Genomic DNA, 26,265 nt, shown 5'->3' with positions numbered 1-26,265 from the left:
CAATGATGTCGGAACAGACTATTCGTGGAAAGGAAATTGTGCATCACACGTCATTGATAATTCGAGAATATCATTTGACTATTTGCATTATTAAGCAAACGTTAAAATACCTTTGTCCTTGCGGTGCACACTAAACTTATCTGCATCTTATTTTACCAACATTATAAAAGCAGTATAACACCGGTAGTTTGTATGGTATTATTCTTGTTTTGCCACAGCATGAACTCTTGTCCACATAGTCGCTACTTCTGTTTCCACTAACCGTGCTCCACTACTCCCTGACGTCAAGTGGGTTTAAACCCCGCCCACAATGTTCCACTGACACACGTATCCTTCCGCGGCACAAATAATCCCTCGTTTAACAAATTCAGACTTTAAATCCAACATAATCGCTCATTTATAAAACAGCTTTGTTTCGCAGAATCGTTTATGTTTTCTTCACAATCGACCTATAAACCCAAAACATCCGTTTTAATCCGTAAACGAGTTTGTTTGCGTTTGGCGGGAAAACTACGCGGTCATACGTCAAGCTGCACTGCTTCAGCTCGCGGGAGCTGCTGAATGTATTCATCCTGCAACTGTCACACGGGCTATCAGTCTGCCCAGCATCCGAGAGGCGAACGAGTGCGTACTGTTAATCACATTCTACATTCCCTGGCATTCGACCACGACCCTGACTTCACGTATGCTGCAAGGGAACGAAGGAAATAATAGGATTTTACTTGCTCCTTGTGTTTTTGCATCTTTTCTTTGCGTCGAGTCTACAACTCAACCATTCTGAATTTGTTAATACACGGTAAGAATCGAGCGTGTTCTGTTTTGCATGTCTCTTGAAGACATTTGTGTTTTGTAGGTGGTTATATTACTGACGTTGCTGATTTGGGAAGGCTGCCTGTTAGTCTGCCGAGGTTTTTAAGAGTTACTGCTTTGTGAAAGCAAAGATGCGATGTTTTGGTGGTAACACACCGGCTTTAAGGTGCAGTCGCTCCCATTTCTACACATGTTGACACTTATGTGCATTTGATGGCTGCTGTGTTTAGTCATATCTACAAACTCTAAAGCATTCTCAGACGTATTTAAACTCGTTTTATACATTTTGTCCACAAGCCAAACCTGTGCACTTTGCATAGGCGATGATGTCGTTGACCGCTGTCTCTCGCGTGTTATAATAATTTTCTCTCGTTTTCTTCATCAGTGTCAAAATGCCGGTGAGTGCGAGTTTGGCGTATAAAAACTACGATTACGACTACGACTCCATCCAGCCCTATTTCTACTTCGACAACGACGATGAGGATTTCTATCATCAGCAACAGGGACAGACTCAACCTCCGGCTCCCAGCGAGGACATTTGGAAGAAATTCGAGCTGCTGCCCACGCCGCCCCTCTCGCCCAGCCGGAGACAGTCGCTCTCCACCGCGGACCAGCTGGAGATGGTCAGCGAGTTTTTGGGGGATGACGTGGTGAACCAGAGCTTCATCTGCGACGCGGACTACTCCCAGTCCTTCATCAAGTCCATCATCATCCAGGATTGCATGTGGAGCGGCTTTTCCGCGGCCGCCAAGTTGGAGAAAGTGGTTTCGGAGAGACTGGCGTCCCTGCACGCTGCCAGAAAGGAATTAATGTCGGACAGTACGGATAGCGCTTCAAATCGTCTCAATGCGAGTTACTTGCAGGATCTGAGCACATCTGCATCAGAATGCATTGACCCGTCGGTCGTCTTCCCGTATCCTCTAACCGAGTCACCTAAAGCCTGCAAGGTTGCCCCATCACAGCCCATGTTGGTATTGGACACCCCACCGAACAGCTCGAGCAGCAGTGGGAGTGATTCAGGTGTGTTTTGGATTCGTGACCTTATTGTCATAATAATATTTTTATTTAGAAATACTTTACCAAACGCGTGATCGTGGTTTGTTTAGTGGGTTACTGCATGCAAGGGTTAGATTTGCCCTCCAAATGCCTCAATTTTACTATCCCCGACCTTGTAATGGCAGTTATGGGGTGTGTGCCGGGACTTTGTCCTTTTTCGGAGACTTTGATGACATGTTTTGAAATCGTGCAGTTTTGCAATGGGTGATCTATCAGTGGTAGTTGGATAATCTGTCTCCACACAATCCCTGCTGGACCCCCAGCCTCGAAAGTCAGAACTGTAGGAAAGGCTGCGGTGTTCAAATATCAGCTGAGAGGGAAAAGTGGGCGGGAACTGGAATGCAGAGTCCCCCACCCCACCCTTTGTGGAAAGTCACTTGCCAAATTCCATTATATTCCCACAGCTTTACGATACGGAGAATTTAACACAACAAAAGTTTTGCGCTGTAATTTATTGTTTCTCTTTATTATTTGATTGCAGATGATGAGGAGGAGGATGAGGAGGAGGAGGAAGAAGAGGAGGATGAGGTGGAAGAAGATGAGGAAGAAATTGATGTGGTGACGGTGGAGAAGCGCCAGAAAAGAAGCGAGACCGAGGTGTCCGAATCGAGGTATCCCAGTCCCCTGGTCCTGAAGCGCTGCCACGTCTCCACCCACCAGCACAACTATGCCGCCCACCCCTCCACACGGCACGATCAGCCCGCCGTCAAGAGGCTACGGTTGGAGGCCAGCGCAGTGGTCAGCAGCAACAGGCACGCGAAACAACGCAAGTGCACGAGTCCCCGGACGTCAGATTCAGAGGACAACGACAAACGCAGGACTCACAATGTACTGGAGCGCCAGCGCAGAAACGAACTCAAGCTCAGCTTTTTTGCGCTACGGGACGAGATCCCTGATGTTGCAAATAACGAGAAAGCTGCTAAAGTGGTGATCCTTAAGAAAGCGACAGAATGCATCCACAGCATGCAGAAGGATGAACAGAGGTTGCTGTCAATCAAAGAACAGCTGAGGAGAAGAGGTGAACAGTTAAAGAACAGGCTGCAGCAGCTGCGGAGTTCACATTAATGGATCAAGTGGAAAAGACTTTAAAGAAACTTTTTTATGCAAGTTAAGGACTGTTGCTGTGTATAGTTGTGATGTTGCATGTTCAATGCATTTTTCTTTTGACTAATGTCAGTTGTTCAAAACTTCCACAGTTTCCAATTTAAAGTGGTTAAATAAAATAATTTGTATTTAAGTCATTTATTTTTATTAATAAAATAAGAAAATATGGGGATGCACCCTAAAGTAAAATTTGTTTTATATGTTTTTGTATATAACGAAATAATATTTCCTAAGAAAGGTATTTTTGGATCTGTTTCAGCGGTGTTCTCATCAGCCATATATTTGTTTCACTATATGGTTTTCTCATGTTTCCACGATTCCTTATCATAAATGCATTTCTTTCTGAACTTGACTCTTTGTCTCTGTTTTACTCTTCAAGCAGTGAACTTGTACACAAACAAAACACAATAATTTTTCTGTCTATACTAGGCGTATTCAATTTTTCAAAGAGACTTTGGCATGTCTCGATTCGAAGATTTTAAATACTCGCCTTGCTTTGCCAAAATATGCTCTAAGCCTGTTTTCCACGTCATGTTAATCATTTCAGGATTCTCCCGGCCAGTCATAAAGGTCAGTTTACCTAAGATGTCACCCATGTAACATGCAATCTGTTACTGCAACTGTTGGCAGGCATCCATGATTCTCAAAGAAAAATACACAGCCATGCATCATGGTCTATACTCTACACACAAAAGACAATAATGCTTGGCGTTCAAATGAACACCAATGCCTAAAAATGAGAGTAAATGCAAATATTATTTGTCACTGTTGCCTGGAAACCTAGCAGAGAGGAATTTGACAGCAAGATGAACAATTTACAGGTGATTAACCATATAGTGCCACACCCACCACGCAGAGCTGACTCGCGCACAGTCCTCGATCTAGTGTAGAATTTGGGTTCATGTGGTGCGCATCTGTCATGCACGTGGCAAAGCTCTGCTAATGCATGTGTGAGTGGTTTATTCACCGAGATGCTGAAAACCAACCTCAAATCAGTGCAGCATGCAACACTGCAGGTATGAATGTGGACGCATGTGTGGCAAATAACGGCAGTGCGTTATATTTGGCAGAGATTTGTGAGTGGCACGTCTGAGCTTCCGTAGACGATCCGTGCATCCTTTAAGGACAGTGCTTGTCACAGCACGCGTTCAGTATTGACATTGTCTGTTAAATATGGCGTGTGCAGACTGCGTTTTGAGTGGATCTGTTTCCACCGCCGCGATTCCCCCCGGCAGCCCTGTGTTAGGGCAGCATGACGTCACCGACTGTATCTGACTGTACGCAGCGCGTTCCGCGGAGCGCGTGCTCCGAGCACATGGAAAAAAGGGCTCGAGACGGAGTGGCCAAAGAATAACTCCACACCTGAAACGGAATATCAATAAGAATGGATTCAGATCAGAGGCAATTTGGGTAAGACTATTCTACATTTCAGTGGGTTATTACGATTTATGTGTGTCTTCCAAGTGTATGTTTATTTATTGATGCATAAAATCAATGTTTTGACAATAAGGTATATGCATGGTATTAGATGCATGCGTATTCTGACAGGGTTTTATAATTCATAATCACATTATACATAAATATTAACTGCAGGCCTATATTAGATAGACCTGTCTCCTAAAATAGATAACATCTCTCTTTAGTTTTAGGATTTTATGCAAAATCAATTATTTTTGTTTTTAAAATGTATTTTTCTTCATCCAGATTTAACATAATATTTCATTTTGTAACACATATCTATGATAGTGAACTTACTGTCCGTTATCTACCATTCTGATCATATTATGCATTATAAAAACGTACCATCGTTCCAATGAAATATTGAAATAGCGTTGACAGCCATTGGGAATCATTTTGTCTGAAGTATCAAATAAATCAAGTATTTTTTGTTAATAAACACCAGGACAGCTTTTCTTGAGTCAAAATGTCATTTTGTCTATGTGTGACTTCATAAAGAGTTTGTGTTGAGCTGTATTTCACCAATACACCATAAACATGTTATATAAAATGATTTAATGCTCTAAAATGTTAAAGATCATTAAATCCTTCAGTTCAGGAATCTTCGTTTAAGCATCCGCAAACCGCACAGTACTGATGTGCTTATAAATACTTGCATCGGTTCTCACAGAATATCTTGAGGTTTTTGTAAGTGTGAAGAGACTTTTTCTAACAGGTATACGGTAAGTAGTACATCGATCAGTACCGCTCAGACTACTTCTGCACATTTATTCTTCAATATTGAATTTCATGAATACCATGTCTATATCACATTTATGGCTCTGAGATTTGGTTTCATAAGTATTCTGTTAAAGCAGAAGTATGTTGAGGCTGTTCTTGAAGAAAAAAGACATTGGTTTCCTGGCTTATCCTTATTCAGGGTCACATGGTTCCCCTTGGCAATGGCAGCACATGTTTGGCTGAGGGAGGCAGACCACACACTAATACACAGTCAAGGTCCCTGCAGGGCTCAGGGGATTAGTCTGAGACAGAGGTATATCCTGAGATCAGCGAAGACCACATTTAACAGTCCAAATTGCTTTTGTAAGGAAGTGTTTAGCGAAAACAAATGCTCGGGGGGAATTAGAATCGTAAAACTGTTGTGTATAAATCGCCATCAACAAATGCAAAAACAGACATTAATAGACATTGTAATAAACAGCTTTCCATTTTACAAATTCAATTTTTATCAGTTTTATTTAGACTGAATTATTTACCCTCATGGTGTATGTGGTGAACCTATGAATGTCTTATGAAGCTCCAGGATGCAATTGTATTTCCATGTGATGTGAAATATTCCTGGCATGTAGCCACTAAATTGCGAATATAATTTAATTTTTTTTGTGAAAGCTGCAGATTCACAGACAGACGGCCTCTTCATAAATCATATAATGAGTGAAACAATGACCTGCACTGTTTGTCAGTGTCTATTGCACATGGATTTGTGATTTGTGCCTTCTCAGAGGTTTTAGCAGCGCAGTATCCAAAAACTCTGCTGAACCGCAGTTTAAATAAATTGGATCCATCAGCTGTAAGGCTGTAAGAGAGGGTGGAACAGACTCCTTTGGCAATACAGAGACGGGCCTGTTTTCGCTCTTTGGATGCTTTTCCATGTGTTATGTAATCCCTCCCCGGTTTTGGAATGGAGGTCTCTGCTGCGGCGGAGATCTGAGCTCTCTGTCTGTATTTGTCTATTCTTCTTCTCTGTTATCCTCTTCCCCCAAACTAAGGCCCCTGTAAACAATAACATCACTTCCTGTTGACATCACCTTTCAGCCTGCCTCCAAATGACAACACGCTTTCTGCCATTTCTCTCTGCCAAGTTCAGATCTCCCTGTTTCTGTTCCTCTATATGCTTCCTAACACGTCAGTGTTCACTACGAGTAGGGGTGGACTATATCAGTGTGTATCTCAATTTGGACTAAAGTTAAGTTTAGTTTTTCAGAAGAACTGTCATTATAACCAGATAAGTTAAATAAAACAGCAAAAGAAATCTAAACATAATCAAGGCATAACTGTCGCAGTTTTCAACAAAATTAACAGAAGGCTGAATATTTTTAATATGCATTTGTATAACAATGCATTGTAGCTTAATGTGTTCCTGTAGCTCAGTAGTCGAAGAATGCATAAGCAATGCAAAGGTAATGTGTTTAAACCCCAGGCAACAAACATACTGATAAAAAATGTATAGCTTGAATGCACACTTTGGATGAAGTATTTGCCAAATGCATACATGTAAATGAATGTACAATTTTGACAATTTACTTGCATATATCAAAAAGAGTGCATGCTTTTTTAAGTATACTTGCGAGACAAGAAATAATTACTTTACTAGTCTAATGACGCTCAGATAATGACCACAAAAAAAGCGCAAATAAAATCATTACGATTTTCACATTGTTGCATTACTTTATATAGCCCAGCCCTCTCTCTCTCAGCTACTCTATCCATTTTCTCACTGTTTCCATCAGACGGCAGCGGTGGCGACGGCGTCTGTGTTTTGCCTGGCCCTGTTGACCCCATGCTGTCAACCTGCCAAGTGGCTTTCTGCTTTCTCTCTGTCGTGTTTGCTGGCGTTCACAGAGTGCATTCTAGGCATAAAACAAACACGGCTCTGGAAAACTAAGCCCCTTAGATTTACACATTTTAAGAGACATGTTCAGACCACCAAAGATCAGTCCTGCTCATTTACAGTCCGTGCACCTAAGGCACCTCTGTGAATATTTAAGCAGACCTCCCCAAGACAAACAGCCAGACGCATGCATGCGAGAAAATCACACACCTCAACAGCTGTTGTTGTCTGTAATGCCAGGGTCTGACTTTACAGACACTAAGAAAAAACAGTAAAAGTTTATAAAATCTCATTGAGCTGACTTGTAAAATACTCCTGTACCATCTTTATATGCAAAGACCGCTTTAGATGAGACGTTTATAGGCTGATTTACCCAAACAGTGTGGCTTTGTGGTGCTGTCAAAACAATTCATCAATGCAACATTGGCTCAACCAATGGCCTTAGTCTGTAGGCGGGGTTATCTCTTTTCAACCAATTGCAAACATAGGGACCGTTGAGGAAAACTGTTTGAAAACAGTTATTATTTCTGTAATAAGTGATGCATTTAGTGATGCCCGTGTAGATTACACACATCAGCTTTGATCTCGTCTCTTCAAATTCCCCAAAACGTGCTTGTTTTGAAAATTATAGACTGAAATACAGTTATATACCCTTTACTGTGTGCACTATGATGTGTCAGGACTTTGCAGCGGAGACTATTTATGTCTGTCTCAGGCTTAAATGAAAGAGTGTTTGTATATGAAATAGGTACCTTAGTGTAAAGGATGACTGTTGAATGTAAGCTGCTGAAGACTTAGTATAGACTAGCGCTTGTGACAGTATGTAAGCAGCTCAAACTGAATCCAACACGCACACAACAAACGTCCCCAATTCCAGGCAATATGGAATTTTCTGAGAAGTAAGAACTAGCTATTACAATGAAAAGCGTTGAGGTGAATTTGCTGGTCAGTCATGACGTCAATTTGTAGGCCAACCTAGAAGGCTAATTTACATGAAAGTCCCTTTGAAATTTTTTAGAATAACTTTTGCGTTAAAGGGATCGTTCACCCAAAAATGAAAATATGTCAACATTTATTCACCCTCGTCATTTCTAACTTGTATGACTTTCTTCTGCAGAACACAAAAGAAGATATTTTAGAGAATGCTTAACAACAATGGACACAAAATCAATGCAAGTCAATGGTTGCTAGCGTTTTTTGTTAAATCTTCCATGCACACGCAGTTTCTGCCAATCTCATATTAATCTCATGTACCTGTAGAGTAGAATTGCATACTTTGTATCTTCAAAAAGTATTTGCTTTAATCACTTTTATAAAAGATAGATACAGCTGTGCGATTATGTCTGGTAAAATACAAGCTCCTGGGGGTATTATATAACATCCATCTCTAAAATGCAGTGAACAAACAGACACACCTAAACTTCACCATCGCAAGAATAACTAGCTGCAGGCCCACAGCGCAGCCAATCTTGACGGTAAGCAGGTCATGCTGGTCGGTTGGCATGTGGGCGGGCGATTTATTTTGCATTGCTCTGATTTTCAGGGAGAATTGCCCAATAAAAGGAATAGGATCTCTGTTACGAAACAGGGATCCAGACTTATGAAAACTTTCCGAAACAAGTTGGATTGCTGGGGGAGTGTATTAAGTACAGAAATACTATGTCATACAGTACGTCCAACTCGTTTTTTTTGACAAATTGGCCCTGTTAAGCATGAGATCCCTGCATGTTTATCATTGTAAATAAGTCAGAATGCATGAAACATCATTGCGTGCCCCCTTTAATAACATGCTTCAAAATATCTTCTTTTGTGTTCTGCAGAAGAAAGAAAGCCAAGCTGGTTTGAAATGAATAAAGGGTGAGTAAATGATGACAGAATTTTATTTTGGGTGAATTATCCCTTTAAATAATGTGGTTAACATAGTATGTTTGACAGTCAAACATACTTCATACAATAATCCTGAAACTGTTGTATTTAAAATGTTTTTTTTTGCATTCACTGTTAAAAGACTTATATTCTGGCAGCTGGATCCCTGGAAAAAAACTTAAAATATATTCTTTGGTAAAGTAAAATGACGTTTTTACATTGCGTTTTTAAAACACAAAATTACATGAGTGTATATTTTTAATTTGCTGTTTCTAATTTCTGTATACATTTTTTCACCGCTTTTCAAATATATGTGACAAGTCTGTAAAATAAAACAGTAAAATGTTGTAAATGTTTTTTTGGTCTGAATGTTATTACTCTTGAAACTACACTTGCCTGTATTAACTGAATATAGCCGTACATCATTCTGATTGGCTGCTTTGCACCCATAGAGGCGTGTCATAGTGATTTGCAATGATAATGAAAAAGCCTCCGTCAATTACAAAGAGCAATCTATAGTAAAGAGATAAATGAGACTCTATACTGCATTTCGGCATTAAAGAGTGGGTTACATACCAACATCTCTATGGCGGATGAACCAAGAGTGTTAGTTGACGAATGAAACAATAAAAAAAAGAGATGCAGTGGTTTCGAGATATCAAATGTTTTGAAATAAAAAAGTCGGTTGTATTCAGGTGACCCTGTGCACACACGGGCACACTGCTCACTTAAAGAGCTCGGGATTACTCAGATTCAGAGCGTGAGTCAAAGCAGCATAAGCCAACAGCTGCACTGAATGAAAAGAGAGGGATTCAAAAAGCCATAGAAAGATGGTGGGCTGGTCTCGCTGGCCCATATTCCAGCTTCTGTTAATTTGTGAGTCATTGCTACTACAAACAGTGTGTTTGTTTTCCTGCCAACACACTGCATGCCAGGGCAACAGACACAAGTGCATGCAGGAAAAAGCGCACGCTGACATGCGCACACACAATGCTGAAGCAAAGAGTTATTCAAATCCAAACTGTACGACTGCCCTACATAGATGCCACGCTGCCGTGCCCTAAACTTCAGAGGTGGGGTTGTTGAACAGGACATTTGAACGTTTGATCCATTGGGAAAGATTAGATATAAAACGTGGCCGTTTGATTGTTGTGTAACATGGAGCGGAAGGAGATGCTTTGTGTACTTTTCTCACGGCCGATAAATCATTAATAAATATCCCAATATATACTTTGAATATGAATCAGATGCATGAGAATGTCAACAAGCGCTTTTTCTTTATCAGAAAAATCGGCTTTTGATTGTTTCTGCCTCGGTGTGCTGTGACTTTTCTTCTTGTTTGCTAAGGAAAACGTCACTTTTGTTATCGCTCAGATTTAAGTCCAGGGATTTCAGCAAAACTAGTAGAATATTTTTTTTATGTAACTTGTCAAGCATTGATAGTGCTATGGAAGTGAATGACATCTCATATCATATGATTTCCAAAAACACTTTAGCAACCTCCCCTTACCCACAAAAATTATACATAGTAAAATATTACAATATGTTGAATAATACACAAGGAAATACAGATTTCCATATATTGAAAAATAAACTCACTTGGTTCCAATGTATAGACATGTATTACATTTCACATTGCATTCTATTGTTCAGTATACTCCTGTGTATTTTTGTTTCGTACAGTAAATAGCAACACTGTAAACCACAACACCCTAGCATTGTGGCTTTATGTTTTGTGCATTTATATTTTCTTTGAGGATGTGTTTACACAGATGCTTTATCATTAACATACAAACACAAATGACTCATGTTAACCAACCTGCCAATTGGTGACATTTTCTAACACTGCCCAGGTAGTTATCAACAGTAAGTCTTAGTAAACACCAGGGGAAATTAAACAAATGCCCCAGACAGCATGTAGCTCATTGTGTTAATTAAGTGGGCCAATTTAATTTGTTTGTTTGGGTATGAAGGAGAGAGATTTTTCCACGCTGGAGCGGATGCACACCCACACTGGGGCCTTGCCTGGTTTAAACACAAACCTTTATTCTGGATGCGATTAATCGTGAATAATGTACAGGCCTAGTTTAAAAATGTATTTGTAAATGATGAAATGAACATGAACTAATACAAAAATGCTGTAGAAGGACTGTTCATTGTTGGTTCATGTTGGCTAGAGCATTCACTAATGTTAATACATATTATATAGTTAATATAGTGTCACCAATATTATAGTGTCACCACATAGTCTATGAAGATGATGCTGAAAGATTTCGTCCAGTATTTGTGTTCTGATAGTGGATGTTTAGGAATGTTGACTCGGAAACTTGACCCTGCGAGCGTGACTCAAAAGTGACAGTTACAAAGGTATGTAAATAAGGATCAGATTTTCTCCTAGCACACTCAAAGGGATTTATCTGTAAGGAAATATAGTCACCACAGTTCACACGAACAGTCCAGTCTGATTCATGAACCATCGACCCTTAAGAACAGGTTTTTTTTGTGAATAATTTGTGTTTGAATCATTTTAATGATGCTTGTTGAATCATGTTCTTTGGGTCTCGAGTATTCACTCTTGCTTAAGGGCAGATCATGTGAGGTTTACCCTTAAGTCTATAGTGCATGCCTGCTGTTTAACCTAAAACAGTCATGAGTACACCCGTAAGGCTTAAAATGAAAGATTAAATCATGAATCATAGTCAAAACAGACAGATCAAAGCCTGATTAGATAAACCATGTTTGACTTTGCCTATTGATGTGGTAATTCCCAAACTGCCATTTATGTATAGATTTTCCCTTCTTTAATGTAAGTTCAATAGTTTGGCTTTATTGAAAGTTCAGTGCGATTATGGTCTAATCTCTGGGGACCATATTGAGTTCAGAGCTTTCTATCTTTTTGAGGCGTCACATCTAAAGAGGAGGGTACAGATTCTGATGGGCCACTTCTGAGAGCTGCTGCTGGCTGCTCAGTTTTCCCCTCAGCTTTCTCATTTCACAGAGGGATTCATTACCCATTTCATTAGTCCCGCTGAGAGAATAGCCACCATAAGGAGGAAGATGGTCTCTGTAGGATCTCAGTGTTCCCTTTAGAGATGGGACAGGATGGTCATCTTCATACACCAACTGCTAAAGTTTATCAGGGAGTTCAACTAGTTTATCTCTAAGGGTATAAACTTGTGTTGTGGAATATAGTGCTAAGAACGATTATAGATATTAAGCTTATATATTTGATTTGTGGAAAATTTGAGATATCATACCAATTCCAAATAGAAGGTCTATGCTTTTTAAGTCACGTCTCACGTCAAGTCATGTGTATCTTTAGACCCTTGAGTTTTCTTTTATTCTGTACCCTGTTTAGCTCAAAAACGTTATTCATTTCTGGGTAGAGATCTAATCCAAAGATTCAAATTTGGGCATCATTCATTCACCCTTATGTGGTCCAACACCTGTATGTGACTCTTCAGTGTAACACCAAGAAGATATTTCGAAAAACGTCTTTGTGGTTTTCTGTCAATAATCAACGGAAGTCAACATTCTTGCCAACATTCTTCAAAATATCTTCTTTTGTGTTCTGCAGAACAAAGAATGTTATTCAGGTTGGGAAGGACATGAGAGTGAGTAAATGATGAGGATATTTTCTTGTTTGGGTGAACTATCTCTTTAACATCTCCGGTTAATTCGTTTGACAGAAATCCATTCTCTGTCTCTCCCTACAGGCAGAAAGACCCCTATGTTCGAGTAAATCTGCTGGTATTTGAGTTCATGGAAAGCAGACTATATCCTGACACGACCAGCACATCTGCACTCTCAATGTAAACACACTGCGTGTTCTGCAAGCCTGCTCTGTCTTTAGAATATGCATGACGACAATACATCTACCGGATGTTATACACCACTGGGCTTCCATAAAGTGGCAGATAATCTGATGATGGAGCTCAAATTTGTTCTGACTCCCCAAGGTGTTAGGACATCTTTAGAAAACACCAGTTGGCTTAACAGTTCTCAAATCGTTCAAATGTCCTGTTTCCAAATCTGGAAATGGCCAATAATTACTAATCACTTCATCGAACATTTGAACGCAATGAATGTCTTACAAACAAATGGCTCTACCCTAATTCATGCCTTTAGTTGAGCCAATGTGTGGCAGGTTAGCAGGATGCTCAAACAAACAGAGCAATGTTTTGATAGCATCCCAAAGCCACCATGTTTACATCAAAAAATGCTTTACTTAGTTGTCTTTGGTCTAGTTGTCCAGTAACATGTTCTTCAAAATGTAAGTGGTGAAATAACCAACCTTACGATTTAACCAACAGATTTTCTGACCTGATCGGATCAAAAATGAGCTCTGTTAGTTGTAAAGGTTTTTGGTTACGGTGTTGGTTTCTACTGTTTGTTTTCAGTTAATTGTCGAAATACCATTCTAGAGGTTGATCCATCCAGAGCTTATTTTTCAAAACCAGCGACAGGACGTAACAGGTGGGAGGTCAGAGGTCACTCGGCAGGGGTTCGACAGGGTCAAAGCAGTCACAAGAAAAAAGACTGATGGGACATAAACATTTGGTGCTTCTCAGCATGACAGTCGTGGGAGAGATTATGCTCAAGGACGAAAGCGTGAGGAGCAATAAAGAAATCGAGCCGAGTGCTTTCGTGTCTTCTCACGAGCGAACAGGAGGTGAGTGGGAAGAGACAAAAAGAGACAAACCGTGAGCTATGGCTTTTATATCTGAATTTCTGTCTTGTTAGGACTTGTCAATGTAAATTGTTCTATTCAGTCAGACAGAGTACAGACGGATCCTTGACAATTCGGTTTAGCAAATAACTGTATGTCAGCTGCTCTGAGGACACTTGCCACAGAGTAAAGTCCTATTGAAGTCTTTGTCATCAAGTTAGTGTGTCCTTTTCACCAAATACCATAATCCATTGAGTCAGTGCATTCCTCAATAATGGCTCTACAAATCGAATTACCGTCTCTCCGAAACAACATGTCTACATATACTGAAAAAGGTTCTCTACAGAGGAAGCTTTTATTTATCAATACAAGGGATATATTATTTTCCCTTTAAATCTAACACTATTGCAAATATATAATAAACCCCTCACCCCACCTCCCTGATTTGCTAATAAGCTCGTTATAAAGAAAACAAGGATTTGTGAATGACCAATAGGAATCAAGTGCATGAATTTTACACGAAAATACCAAATACAAAATGTACTTTGGACTTGATACTATTCAACATGAAAAGATGGTCATTTTTTTGTCATATTCTAAGAATTACCTTGGAGTACCATATATATATATATATATATATGTACAATGGTGAAATATGGTAATTATTCAGGACAATAGTATGTTTTAAATATAAGGTCATACTACAGTATCTGATGCGATCATTCAACCTGAACCTTCTATTTTATGAGGTGGCCATTAATTCATGTGAATTTGTTAAATGTGTAATTGTTGCTGGATCTATCGAGAGAAATGCAATATTATATACTTAACTATGGGTTCAGAGGTGTATAAAGACCTTACATAATGAAGCGTTATGTTTTTATTACCTTAGAATGAGTTATATCTACATAGACCATGTATGCATGGAATTCGACATTTTGTTTCTACAGTAGCACTAAACGGACAAACTGCTCTACAAGAGCGTGTTTTGTAAATACGAAAAAAAATTATATTATTTATTATCTAAATCTTATCTCCTTCGGGAAAGAAGTGAAAGCATCATATATTGATATATCATAGCAATACTATTCATTATTGTACAGATTTATAAAAGGAATAGCTGGGAAAACATTTGTTGTTCATATGTTTGTTCTTACTGTTTATCTTTGATTTACAGTCTTTTAAATATTTGGGATCCGTTCGGTAGCAGATTTCTATTGATGTTGAATCACTTCATGTACAGACAGAGACCGTCAGTAGTGTTTTTAATGCTTCATCTTCTTTCATTGTAAGTCCTCAAATCTCTTCCTCGACTGCAAAATGTTTAAGACCAACTAAAACTAGTCTGCATGGATCCTGTCAAAAGAGCAAGTTGAGGGAAGACGCTCCCCCATGCCCTGAAAAGGAGGCAAAAGAATTGGTGGCACTCAATGGAAGATGTGCAAGACCAACCTGGTGGTCTGGCAGTCATCACAACCCAAGAGGTGTTTTGTCTAAAAGTCTCCCCTCCGCTGGCCCCTTCAGCGTCTCTCAACTTTAAACAAACAGAGACACCTCAAGTAAATATTTAGTGCTCTTGTGCAGCGTTCAAAGGCTTTTGGAGAAATGAATGAAGTATATTCACTCCACTCACCTCTAAACAGAAGAGTTACACAAATGCTTAGAGGAGAGAGAGGCGTTGGATGAATTACAGTGGTGAATATTTGTGCAAACAAGTGAAACGGTGAATTATGCTGTAACTTCTTTGATCAGAATAATGTATTCACTTTATCTTTGTCAGCAGACATTTTTTATATTTCGACTTCAGTCACAGTGATTGTCAGAGTGTAAAGTGAAGTCTTAATATCTCTTCAAACATGGTGTGTGTGTGTTCTCTGTGTGTGGGTTGAGCTAAACACCCTGACAGCGTCTTGGACCTCGATGACCCTGTTGATCTGTTGACCTCTCGGTTGCTGACATGCTCTGACAGGAGGACATCTCTTCATTTTTCATTGAGTGAAAAATAAAGGGGGAAGAGGAGGTGATGAGTTTGGTCAAATCTAAAAAGGAACTTTTTTCATGATTTTGCCTCATCATGTCATGTCTTTCTTGATCTTGTGGCAGAGTCATGGCAAGGCCTCATGTTTTGTGCGGAGAGAAACATTGTCGGTCACGACATGATGTGCTTTCTCTCCGGTCTCGTCTCTGACCCCGCCCCCTCGTTTCCTCCTTTAGCTTCCCTTCAGTGTTTCATACCCCACACCTGCCTATTGTTAAATATCCCTTGTTGGTCTCCCTTTATCATGCCCTGGTGTCTGCTGTCTTGTGCTGTTGGATTTGACCTTGTTTGCTGTGTCTGCCACATCAAGTAAAGTACCTTGCCCAGATTCTTGTTTGTTAATTTGTTGCACTGTTTTGCGCAATCGCGTTAAGTCTTTATTTTGCACCTTGTTTATAGTTTTTGTTTTATTGTAGTTTTCCCCATCGCAGGTCTGTTGTTTACAATAAAGTGTTTGTCTTCAATACCGGTGCCTGCGATTGGGTTCTTCCCTCCCTCAACCCTGACAGTTTTAGATACAGTTGAAGTATTATGAGATAAAAGTCACAATATTTCAAGAATAAAGTCAAAATGACAAGAATTTAATTTGTAGCAGATTCAAGTTGATATTTAAAGAATGCTGCTTTATTCTCAAAATATAAAGACTTTCTTCTCCTAATCTTTTTTTCACGTGGCACTAAAACACCATTTTAATTATTAGCTCGGAAAGTGTAAACAAAACATTGTTTGTTTGAGCATCATCAAGCAACTCTATCTCTTGCTTAAAGCAATGATGGAAGTATGGGGTGTGGCTACCTATATATCCAGCCAATGAATGATGAGGAGAGTGTTCAGAAGAATTGTTCGAACCCACTTATTATTTTTGCGATTTCGTTTGGTGCTGCTGTTGACACAGAAGTTACACACACACACAAATAATAAATTCATCACATAACACCTGTTAGAAATCAGATATGCATATCTCTGTGATGACACTGGTCTGATGTAACTTTACGAAGCACTTTCAAAATAGGTTCTGAGGTCAGGACACACGAATAGAACAGTACAACTACAGTGAAGAAAAGCAGCAGTGGTCCTAGATTGTTGTCATCTCTGAATTCCATGTTTTCTTTACATTCTATGCGGACACGCTTTAAAACTGCATAGAGAAATGGGATGTATTTGTATACATGTAGGCCGTAGACATCACTATTCCACCCCCATACATTGTGCAGATGTTTTATGACGTTCTATCTTTATACCATTGCTATTTTAATGTTCTGTATTTTTATTGCTGGATGAAACTATATTGGCTTATATTTGTCTGCATCCCTTATGGTACGTATGCGGTGGTTTGCATGTCCAGACCATCAGCTGAGCAGGAAACACTAAAATGGACATTGGCCTGACATCAAATCTTTCTTTTGGAACATTCCTAAAAGCTTGCCTATAATAACTATATTTCAGGCAGTATTTAGTTTTCATTGTTCTGCAGAAAATTTCTGAGTGTTCCTGAAATAATTTCTCTCTTGCAAAAATAGTAGTGGCATTTATTTGCTTAGGTTCATTTTGTAGAACTATGAATTAGTACAGCATACATTACCATATCATCATAACGCACAAACTACTTCTGCACGCAGCAGATCGGACTATGATTTGCAGATGATGGAGTGCCAGAGAAGTTGTATCACTGCGTCTTCAAAACTGACAGGAGGCAGTGAAGTGAGAACATTATCTGCCAAAACACTGACCAACTAACCTGCTATTTGATGTCTGTAATGTGTCACTTTTTGTCACCTCTCTGCCTTTACTCTGTTGTATTTGGGGGAAAAAGCAAACAGCTTAAACCGCTGTGCAAACATATTGCATAAATCATGCACAGGGATGAATTTATTCAGCATGATGCATAGATTAAAAAAACTGTAAATCCCTTTGTGCAAGTGTTATGACTAATGAGTGACAATAAATGAAATGCATGGTTATACTTTCACCTACTCTGGTTGTCTTCATTTTTTCGTTTTACGGTCATAATGGTTGACTAGTCATCCAACAACTGATAAGTTGATTAGTGTGGTTGACTAGTTTATCTGCTTTTTCCCAGTTTAGATGTTTTTTGCAGCTCATAGTGCCTTCAATTTAAATTCATACATTTAAGGAATTAGATCAGTTTAGTGCACAAACTCTGTACTTCAGACACTCCTACTGTACACTTTACTGTACTGTACTGTACTGTGGACCCTACGATTTTACATATCACAACTGCCTGTGATACAGTGTTAAGGGCCGTTCACATTATAACAATAACTTTATAACTATATTTGCATTCACACCAGCATACGGTAACGATAACGTTATGTTTATTTTAAACACACCGCTTTCCGACCACTAGAGTCTTTAATTCAGACAAGACCCATTGAGAGAGTTGCGTCAACTCCATTGACTCCAATGGAACAGTTTTTTCACAGCAATGGCGGTTCATGGAAGCTCTCAATAGTTCCCAGAAGTTACTAGTAACGCATAAACAGACTGATTGTGACAAACATTTAACCCATTTAAAGACGCAAGTCATTTAATGAATAAAAAATGAAAGAAATAAAGCATATAAAGAGAAAACCTAAGTTCCTTGAACTATCTGAAGGCTCCATGAATCAATTTTGAACTTCTGTTCTCGAGATTCTGTCTCTCAACGGCTCTGATTCAGACATTAAACCCGCATTGCAGTTACCAATAGTCAAACGTTATCCGTCAGAAACAGTTGTGTTTGTTTAATGGTTCATCAACTGGAAAAATTGTTCTCAAAGTGATACCAACGACATCGTTCTCTTTATCGTTATAGTTGTGATGTAAACCCCTATTCTCCTAAATGAAAAACATTTGCTTTTTTATAGTTAAAGTTATAATGTAAATGGTGCTTTACACACCGTCCAAAGTATTAACTTTCACTTAGACTGACAGGAAGTTGCACGTCTTTCTTCACAACAGCATCTTCAAAGATGGGAAAGTCTTTGTAGAGGCGTAGATTGTTTAGACATTTTAGCAGTGCAGAAGTTCATGAATGTCTCAGCACACTCTGGTCCTGGCATCAGCACACTTCAGCAGTTAAAAGGACTTTTATTAGGGTTTTCTCTAAGGAAAGCTTCAGTTATACGTTCTCTGCATTAGGTGTTTGGTGAAAAACCTGGTAGAGAGCATAACCATATCTAGAATATCATAGAGTCTTGGGGTGGGCTCTTTGGCATAAATGCAAGAACCACCCACCCCAGTAACACATAAAAACACACAGATCAACTTAAATGGAAAAAGATATGTAATATTTATTCACTCTTATTTCATTCAAAACCTGTATCTGACTCTTTCTTCTGTGGAACACAAACGAAGATATTTGGGGAAAAGTTGTTTTGTGTCCATATAATGGAAGTCAATGGGGCCCAATGCTGTTTCCAGTATAAAATCACGGTCTGTAAATCCCATTCTGATGCAGAAAACACAAACAAAACATCTCAGTATTACTCTAACTAACCCAGCTCTATTCAGGCAATGCACCTGTTGTGTGACATGCCTGTCCAAGTTTAACGCCACTAATTTATAGGCTGCAGCTGCATATATGACTCGCGTCTTTTAAATGAACAGCGAGAGCAGTTGTTGAGTCCCAGTAGTCAACAGCTGACACACTATGTAACTAGGACATCTCACCTTGTGAGGGATAAAAACCGAACTGGCCTCCTTGTGATATGCAGAACATAAAGCCTATAGTTTATTAAAGGGACAGTTCACCCACAAATCTTAATTCTGTCATAATTTACTCACCTTAATATAATTTCAAACCTGGCTTTATGTCTTTCTTCCTTTTTCGCAGAGCACATAATGGGTGAAACGTTAGTGAACGACCGCCTCGGTCCCCATTCACTTTCAGTGCACGAGAAAAGAGCAATGCTAAAAGGGATAGTTGACCCAAAAATGAAAAGGATGTCATCATTTGCTCACCTTTATGTAATTTCAAACCTGTATGACTTTCTTCTGCAGAACACAAAAGAAGATATTTGAAACTTCACTTCTATTTTATGAATGCAAAACCATAAGAAGTCAATTGCTGTTGTTCTGTTACTAACATTCTTGAAAATATCTTCTGAATTTTCCTTTTCGGGTGAAATCTCTTTAACTTTCTTCAAAATCTCTCCTCTTGTGGTCCACTGAAGCATAAAAGTCGAATGTGCGTGAATAAATTATGAATTCTTTTACCTCTTGGGTGAACTATTTCTTCAACTATGGTGGCTTACACAATGGTTTTAGTGTGTCATAAATTATGACTAATCCAGCTATTATATATAGTTTAATAGTCATCTTTCTAAAAATCGTCTCAATGACTTTGTTTTACAGTCTCAATTTATAAAGCAAATTTATTTGTGGCGTGTGTTAACCTGTAACAGAATTCCCAAAGGAAGATGTCAGCCTGACTCACTGTTTGTTTAATTGAAGTCACTTTCAAAAGCTCTCACGGTAAATTAAACACCGATTCCCAAGAACGTGTTCTCATTTCTCATTGTTAGTAAGATGAAGCTCCTGCTGCATCTCATTGGGCTTGTTCACATGCTTGTCTCGACATCTAAAACAACTTAAATACACGCTGACGTGCATTTAATGCACTTTGAGTGAGTCTTGACAAACCTGTTCAAGCATTAATGCAGTCGAATGCCAGGGAAACGTCTCAGGTCAGACAGAGTAATTAAAGGAAACCTATTAAAGATGAAACCACACATGAGCGTTCCCTCTTGACTCATATTAGAGTAAACATAGCATCATTTCGCTCACAACTGTCATAGATGAGATAGTGGGAAGATTTCAAACACTATAAATGCTCAAAGAAAAAGTATACGAACCTCTGACTGGAAATCACCTTGAACTAATCTGAAGAAATTGAAACGCATCTAGAACAGAACTGTTTTTCCTCAAGCAAAGATGGTCAGTATAAAAGACGTTATTCTAAGTTCCTAATGCATGCTGGGACATCTATAAACCTCATTAGTGGACACACTGTGTTTTAGTATCACTTAGTCATCCCCATTCCTCCCCATAAACTGATTACTTTCCTCCCTCATTTCCTCACAGACCTTCACAACAGCTGCCAGTCAGCCTGCCGGTCTCTCGGATGCCTGAAACCGGAGCCACAAACGAATGCCAAACTTTTGAGGAAAAGACCTACATGCCTTGCCCCCCGTGATTTAACAGCTCCCTGTCATCAAAGTCAATGATGCTGCTTTGCTGCGAAGAGATGAGGATCTGCTGCTGTTGTCTGCAGACAGCTGGGGCTTTTACACAGAGGCGTAAAGATGTGGGGAAGGGTAAGGATGTTTTGAGTTACTCTGAACTCGACTGAACTCATTGTTAAACATCTGTGCATCACACTTTTTTAACATGTATATTTTACATTTAATGCAACTTTAGTTTCAACATCTGTTAGTAAAGTATTATTCTTTATGCCATATATATATATATATATATATATATATATATTTGACCATTATATGATTATCAATGATCATCATAACAGAACATATTCCTTCTGTCAGTTTTATAATCTCCAAAATGAATCAACGTTGTAAGTTAAACAGACAGATCGCCCAAAAATTAAAATTCTGTTTTCATGTATTCACCCTTGAGGGATATACATGATCTGTTGAACACGGAGAAAGCTATTTGGAAGAATGCTTGCAACCAAACAGTTCTTGACCCCCATTGACTACCATAGTGCCCCAGAACTGTTTGCTTTCCTACATTCTTCAAAATATCTTGTTTTGTGTTCAACAGAGCAAAGACATTTACAAAGATTCTTCTATCTACGTGACCAAGTTTAGTTACAAGCATTTTTCAGAGTTAATGAAGGCAGAATCTTATTTGCTGTAAAATGTTCCTTTAATGCTGATTCAAATACAAATTCCCAGTATTAACCCATATCAGAATACAATGTTGAAATTGTAGTGTTACATAAAGAGAAATGAACACCTGTTTGTAATTCACTTTGAATTGTTAGTGTATTATACTAACAAAACATATATTAGCCATTGGTCATCCTGCTTCTTATGTGACCCAGTCAGTGAAAACCAGGTTTCAAAATCCAATAAATAACAATCATCAAAGCCCATTTATTTTTTAACGTGTGGAAATTCCGGACTCAATGTGCAATGGCCTTAAATCACAAAAAAATTACTTTAGCTGGGTGTTTACAGAGGGTTTCACATATGTGCATCTGTATCGTCTCTATTAGTTGATCAACCATTGTTAACACCAAAACACAACTAAAGCTATTGTTTCTATTACAATAAATTACAAAAATGACAAGTGAATGACAGAGAGAACGTTTCTATACATTTCAAAAGCACCAAATATTGACTTATACATTAATTGTACTTTTTAAATAACTACTATGGTATGGTTGTGTACAGGAGGCCTTCGATAAAGATTTTCTTTCAAAGCTTTTTTTGTACATGACTCCATCCCCTGTACCTTTTCTGTACATACAGTACGTCTCATGTGTATTGTACATACTAAGTTTTTTTAGTATTCAAGTTATTTTGCATATGTTATTGTGTCTTATTGTGTCTCTTCATGTTTGTTACTGATGTGTGTCTATCAATAAAGCTCTTTCTGATGCTAAAATAGGTTTTCATGACAGTCATATAAGTACTCTCGTAACCCTCTTTAAGGGTTTCACGGCTTTGATTTCTGAAGGCCCTTGCGAGTGCCCCGTGGTCCATTTGACTCCGGGGTGAATGGGCAGCGAGCCGATGAATGAGACCTTCCTCATCATTGATGGTGCTCCGTTACACTCGCCTGACCTTGATTGGACGGGACAGAGCGGAGCGCATTCCTGACGTGTCACATTTCAGTTAGGGGATTTTGCCGAAAGACGATTCGACGAACAGCTTGCCGCGAATGGCTGACTCTTGTATTTCACATAAATTTCATGTTGGATCAATGCGGGCCGCCTCACACATACACCGCTTAGTCCTCCCCACGTCTTTCACAAAAGCCCCTGCTATAGGGGTTTACGGAATGGGTTTTAAGTTAAAATAACTTTTCACTCCCCGTGCAGCCTGCTCCATACATAGTGAGCTTTATACAGCCATGATGCTGACCTGACAGAACTGGTGTCCGGAACCACAGAGAACAGAAAAGTTCATTACGCTGCAGTTCTGCGCTAGATTTGTACTCCTAAATCAACACATCTTGTTGGAACCCATTTCCAAGTATGCAAATGAGTCCTTGTGAAAATTTGCTGCGGTGATTACAAAAATATTTCCAGAGTTTATGTTTATAGAAGTTACAGGTCCTCAGGCATATGCACATGTGTTGATAAATCACCATTTAGGATAAGAACAGCATGTACAGTCTAAAAAAAATCTTTTTTCTTGTGGTCATGTTTACTTGGAATGTGCAAACAGGATCCATTAGCATTCATCCAGGAACACTTGTGCTTCATTCCAGTGTAACACTTTATACACCATGTACTCTGACATGTCACATGGGCGGGAATGTGCTTTCAATAGCAAGAGGGAACGGGAAAGTGTTTTTATTCAGGACCCCGAGAAAGGAAGAGTTTAATACATGTTATATACACAATAGCATCAAAAAATATGTAATTTAGGTGTTGCAGGCCAGACTTAAACCTCCATTATGTAAATGAGCACCGCCGGGATAGACTAGAATAAAAATGTTAAGATTGAATGGTATTGCTGAAGAGTTTCACACAGTTCAGTATAAATTTTACCACCAAATCTCTGAGTCACTCACTTAGAACTGCTACTAGTTCAATCTGTAATAGTTCAACTTTGATACTAAGTTGGCAACAGACATCAATGGGTTTAAAAGAATAGTTATTGGTGATATTCTGCTTCTTGTTACTCTTAATCGGCCACAATGATCTCAAATTCAGAAGTGATCTTAACTATGTCAATGGTTTCAACGATAAACAAATTCAGCTGTTTAAATCATTTCTTCAATGACCAAACTATCTGAGTCACACTACTGAGATTTATTGAATAGCTTCATATTCTTACTGTGCCGACTATTATCTTATTCGTCTCTTTATGTCCAAAGGAACTCATCTTAAAGTAGATTGATGATTCAAAGAAAATGAGAGCAATTACAGAACAATAACTTTTTCCTTCATTTTGCTTAAAGAAAAGTTCACCCAACAATGAAATTTCTGTCTTCACTTTCTCACCCTCAGGTTGTCCCAAAAGTGTATAAATTAATTTGATCTGATGAACACAGAGAAAGATATTTGGAAAAATGCTTGTAAACAAACCATTCTTGGCCACCATTGACTACCATGGTAGGAAATTGTGCTTTATAAATGTCTTTGTTCTGTTGATTTTGAAGGATGTAGGAAAGCAAACAGTTCTGAGGCACTTTTGCCTACCATTGTTTTCCTGTGTTCATCGGAACAAAGCAATACAGTTTCAGAACAACTTGAGGGTGAGTAAATGATGACAGAATTTGAATGTTTAAGTGAACAGTCCCTTTAAATAATATGTGTACATTTTGTAGCATCTAGTCTACTAAAAATCGTTCCTGCTATCAATTTATCCTGTAAGTCAGACACATTTTAATGATACCATTGATTCAATACAGTGATTCTCAACATCCAGCCCTCTGTAAAGTATAAGGGTAGAGATGTATGTGTGACATTCTGTGCGTGTGAATGTGTCAAGCTAGTCCTTTTTTGAAAGAGCCTCTCCCCTTTTTACACATTCCTGCCAAAACCTCATCACCATCCCAAGAATATCCTCCAGCTAGCATGTCTGTGCAACACTACCTCTCCAGCGGCAACGCATTCACACCCCTCAGCCCCTCACGTGCACATGCTGTTAGTGCATAGAACTTAAACCACAAGCGGCATGTTTTATGTCTGACAGAAAGATCTGTAGTCAATTTCTATAGTTAAAATAAATGGACTGTATCATCGCTCTCTTTCATAATATATTAACAAATGTGACGTATGAACCAATTAAATGATGTATTTGATTGCATAAATGTACAATTTTAATGTGCTTTCCTTAAGCAAGCAACGCCAAGGTCATGAGTTTGATCCCAGGGATTGCACATACTTAAAAGAACAAAAAAACAAATGTATAGTGCAATGCAATGTAAGTCGCTTTGGTTAAAAGCGTAAATGTAATGTGAGAATATTTTAAGCTATATGAATCTTGCACAATGTGCTGTATAAATGATGTCAAAAACTCATGACTTTGATTCTATTATTAGTCATAAAAATGTCCCACTATACCCTCTGAAAGTCCATTTAAGGAACAATGGTGCCAAGGCAGCCCACACTGTCGCCAATACTGTCTTGTCTTTAAATGAATGACAATCTAATTAATGAATGGAAAGTTTTTTGAATGGAATAAGTATCAGCACGATGTGAGTCCCCCTATAGGACCACCAGGTTTACAATGGAAGATTCTGCACTGTCAACATTGTACGGTAATGATAACAATAGTCTGCTAACACTAAACATCTGTCAGCAGATTGAGTCCATGCTACCGGGCATCTTGAGGAAGTAATGGTGGGCTGGCATTTACGCAAACTTGAAGGGCTGCACATTAAAATTTATTTTGAACACTCTTTTTATACAGTAAGATTACAGACGGTCTCGGCTTTAAAAGAAGAAAAGTTCAAATGTACACAAAACAGATTAATGATGAGTAATAAGAAAGATATTAATATTAACAAGATGCGCCACTGCCGTTACAATGCATGGCGAGGAATGCAGCGCTCAATAAAAACGAGCCAATCGTCAATCAGTAAAGACTATTCTCTGTGGCGGGGCTCTAGTGAGGCGGCCAGCCTGTGTGCAGTAGATGAGGTGACCTCGAAAAAGGTCATTTTTAGCACAAATTAAACAAACCAAAGTTAAGACACTGTTCAATTCATGTTAAATTATTGATTGGAAATATGCTGTTTAATTTAGATTTCTGCCTGTGATTTTAGAAATAAATGCCTCCCCCATTCAAGTAGATTGGACTTTGGACTTGCTTTGACGTGAATAGCTGCCCAGAGCGTTTCTAACATGGCCGCCGAGTGTCACGACTTCCGTAAACGGACTTTGGTAATAATCAATATAAATTATAGCATCCTGATATTTCAAAGATTGTTCACCCCAAAAAACATTTCCTGTCATAATTTATTTGCTTTAACGTGGTTCAAAACCTGTATGTGTATCTTTCTTTAGTCTTACCCATTGTCTACACCGGACCCCTCATGACGCGACACGAAAAAAAAGAAAGAACGCATTTAAACCCATTATTTTTTCAAATTTGGAGGTGATGCGATGCCAAAAACCCATTTGAAGTGTCTCGTCAGTCAAGTCCGGCGTAGACACGGTGTAAGTGGGTTGTTAACGGTGTGTCCATACAATGGAAATCAATGAGTGCCAATGTTGTTTGGATGTCAACATTCTTTAAAATAGCTTCTTATGTGTTCTGCAGAAGAAAGAAATTCATACATTTATTACATTTAAAATGATAATAAATAAAAAAAGATTTTTTTTTTTTGGATGAACTATACCTTTCCGTCACATGGGATGCTTGATGGTGGAGCATTCAAAATTAAATAACCTTTTGTGTTCGATTGAAAAAAGAAAGTCAGAACATTTAGAACAACCGAACAAACACC

At 38.8% G+C, this 26,265-nt stretch overlaps 1 protein-coding gene and 1 long non-coding RNA gene across 2 annotated transcripts in view; both read left to right on the top strand.

Annotated features, from left to right (window-relative positions):
- The first annotated feature begins 545 nt into the window (after positions 1-545).
- myca (MYC proto-oncogene, bHLH transcription factor a) lies at positions 546-3,321 on the top strand. Its single transcript, XM_079488069.1, has 3 exons — positions 546-796; positions 1,196-1,830; positions 2,348-3,321. Exons 2-3 carry the CDS (start codon positions 1,203-1,205, stop codon positions 2,929-2,931), a joined length of 1,212 nt encoding a protein of 403 aa, XP_079344195.1. The 5' UTR covers positions 546-796; positions 1,196-1,202; the 3' UTR covers positions 2,932-3,321.
- Positions 3,322-4,260: 939 nt separating this feature from the next.
- The window catches only part of LOC306889097, a 47,441-nt gene continuing 25,436 nt past the window's right edge, over positions 4,261-26,265 (top strand). Inside the window, exons 1-2 of the long non-coding RNA XR_013786169.1 lie at positions 4,261-4,380; positions 20,698-20,930. This is a non-coding gene — a long non-coding RNA (uncharacterized lncRNA). The remainder of the gene's footprint in view (positions 4,381-20,697; positions 20,931-26,265) is intronic.

This window comes from Barbatula barbatula, assembly GCF_947034865.1.
Source record: "Barbatula barbatula genome assembly, chromosome: 23".
NCBI lineage: Eukaryota > Metazoa > Chordata > Actinopteri > Cypriniformes > Nemacheilidae > Barbatula > Barbatula barbatula.
This window is presented reverse-complemented; position numbering and strand designations above follow the sequence as displayed.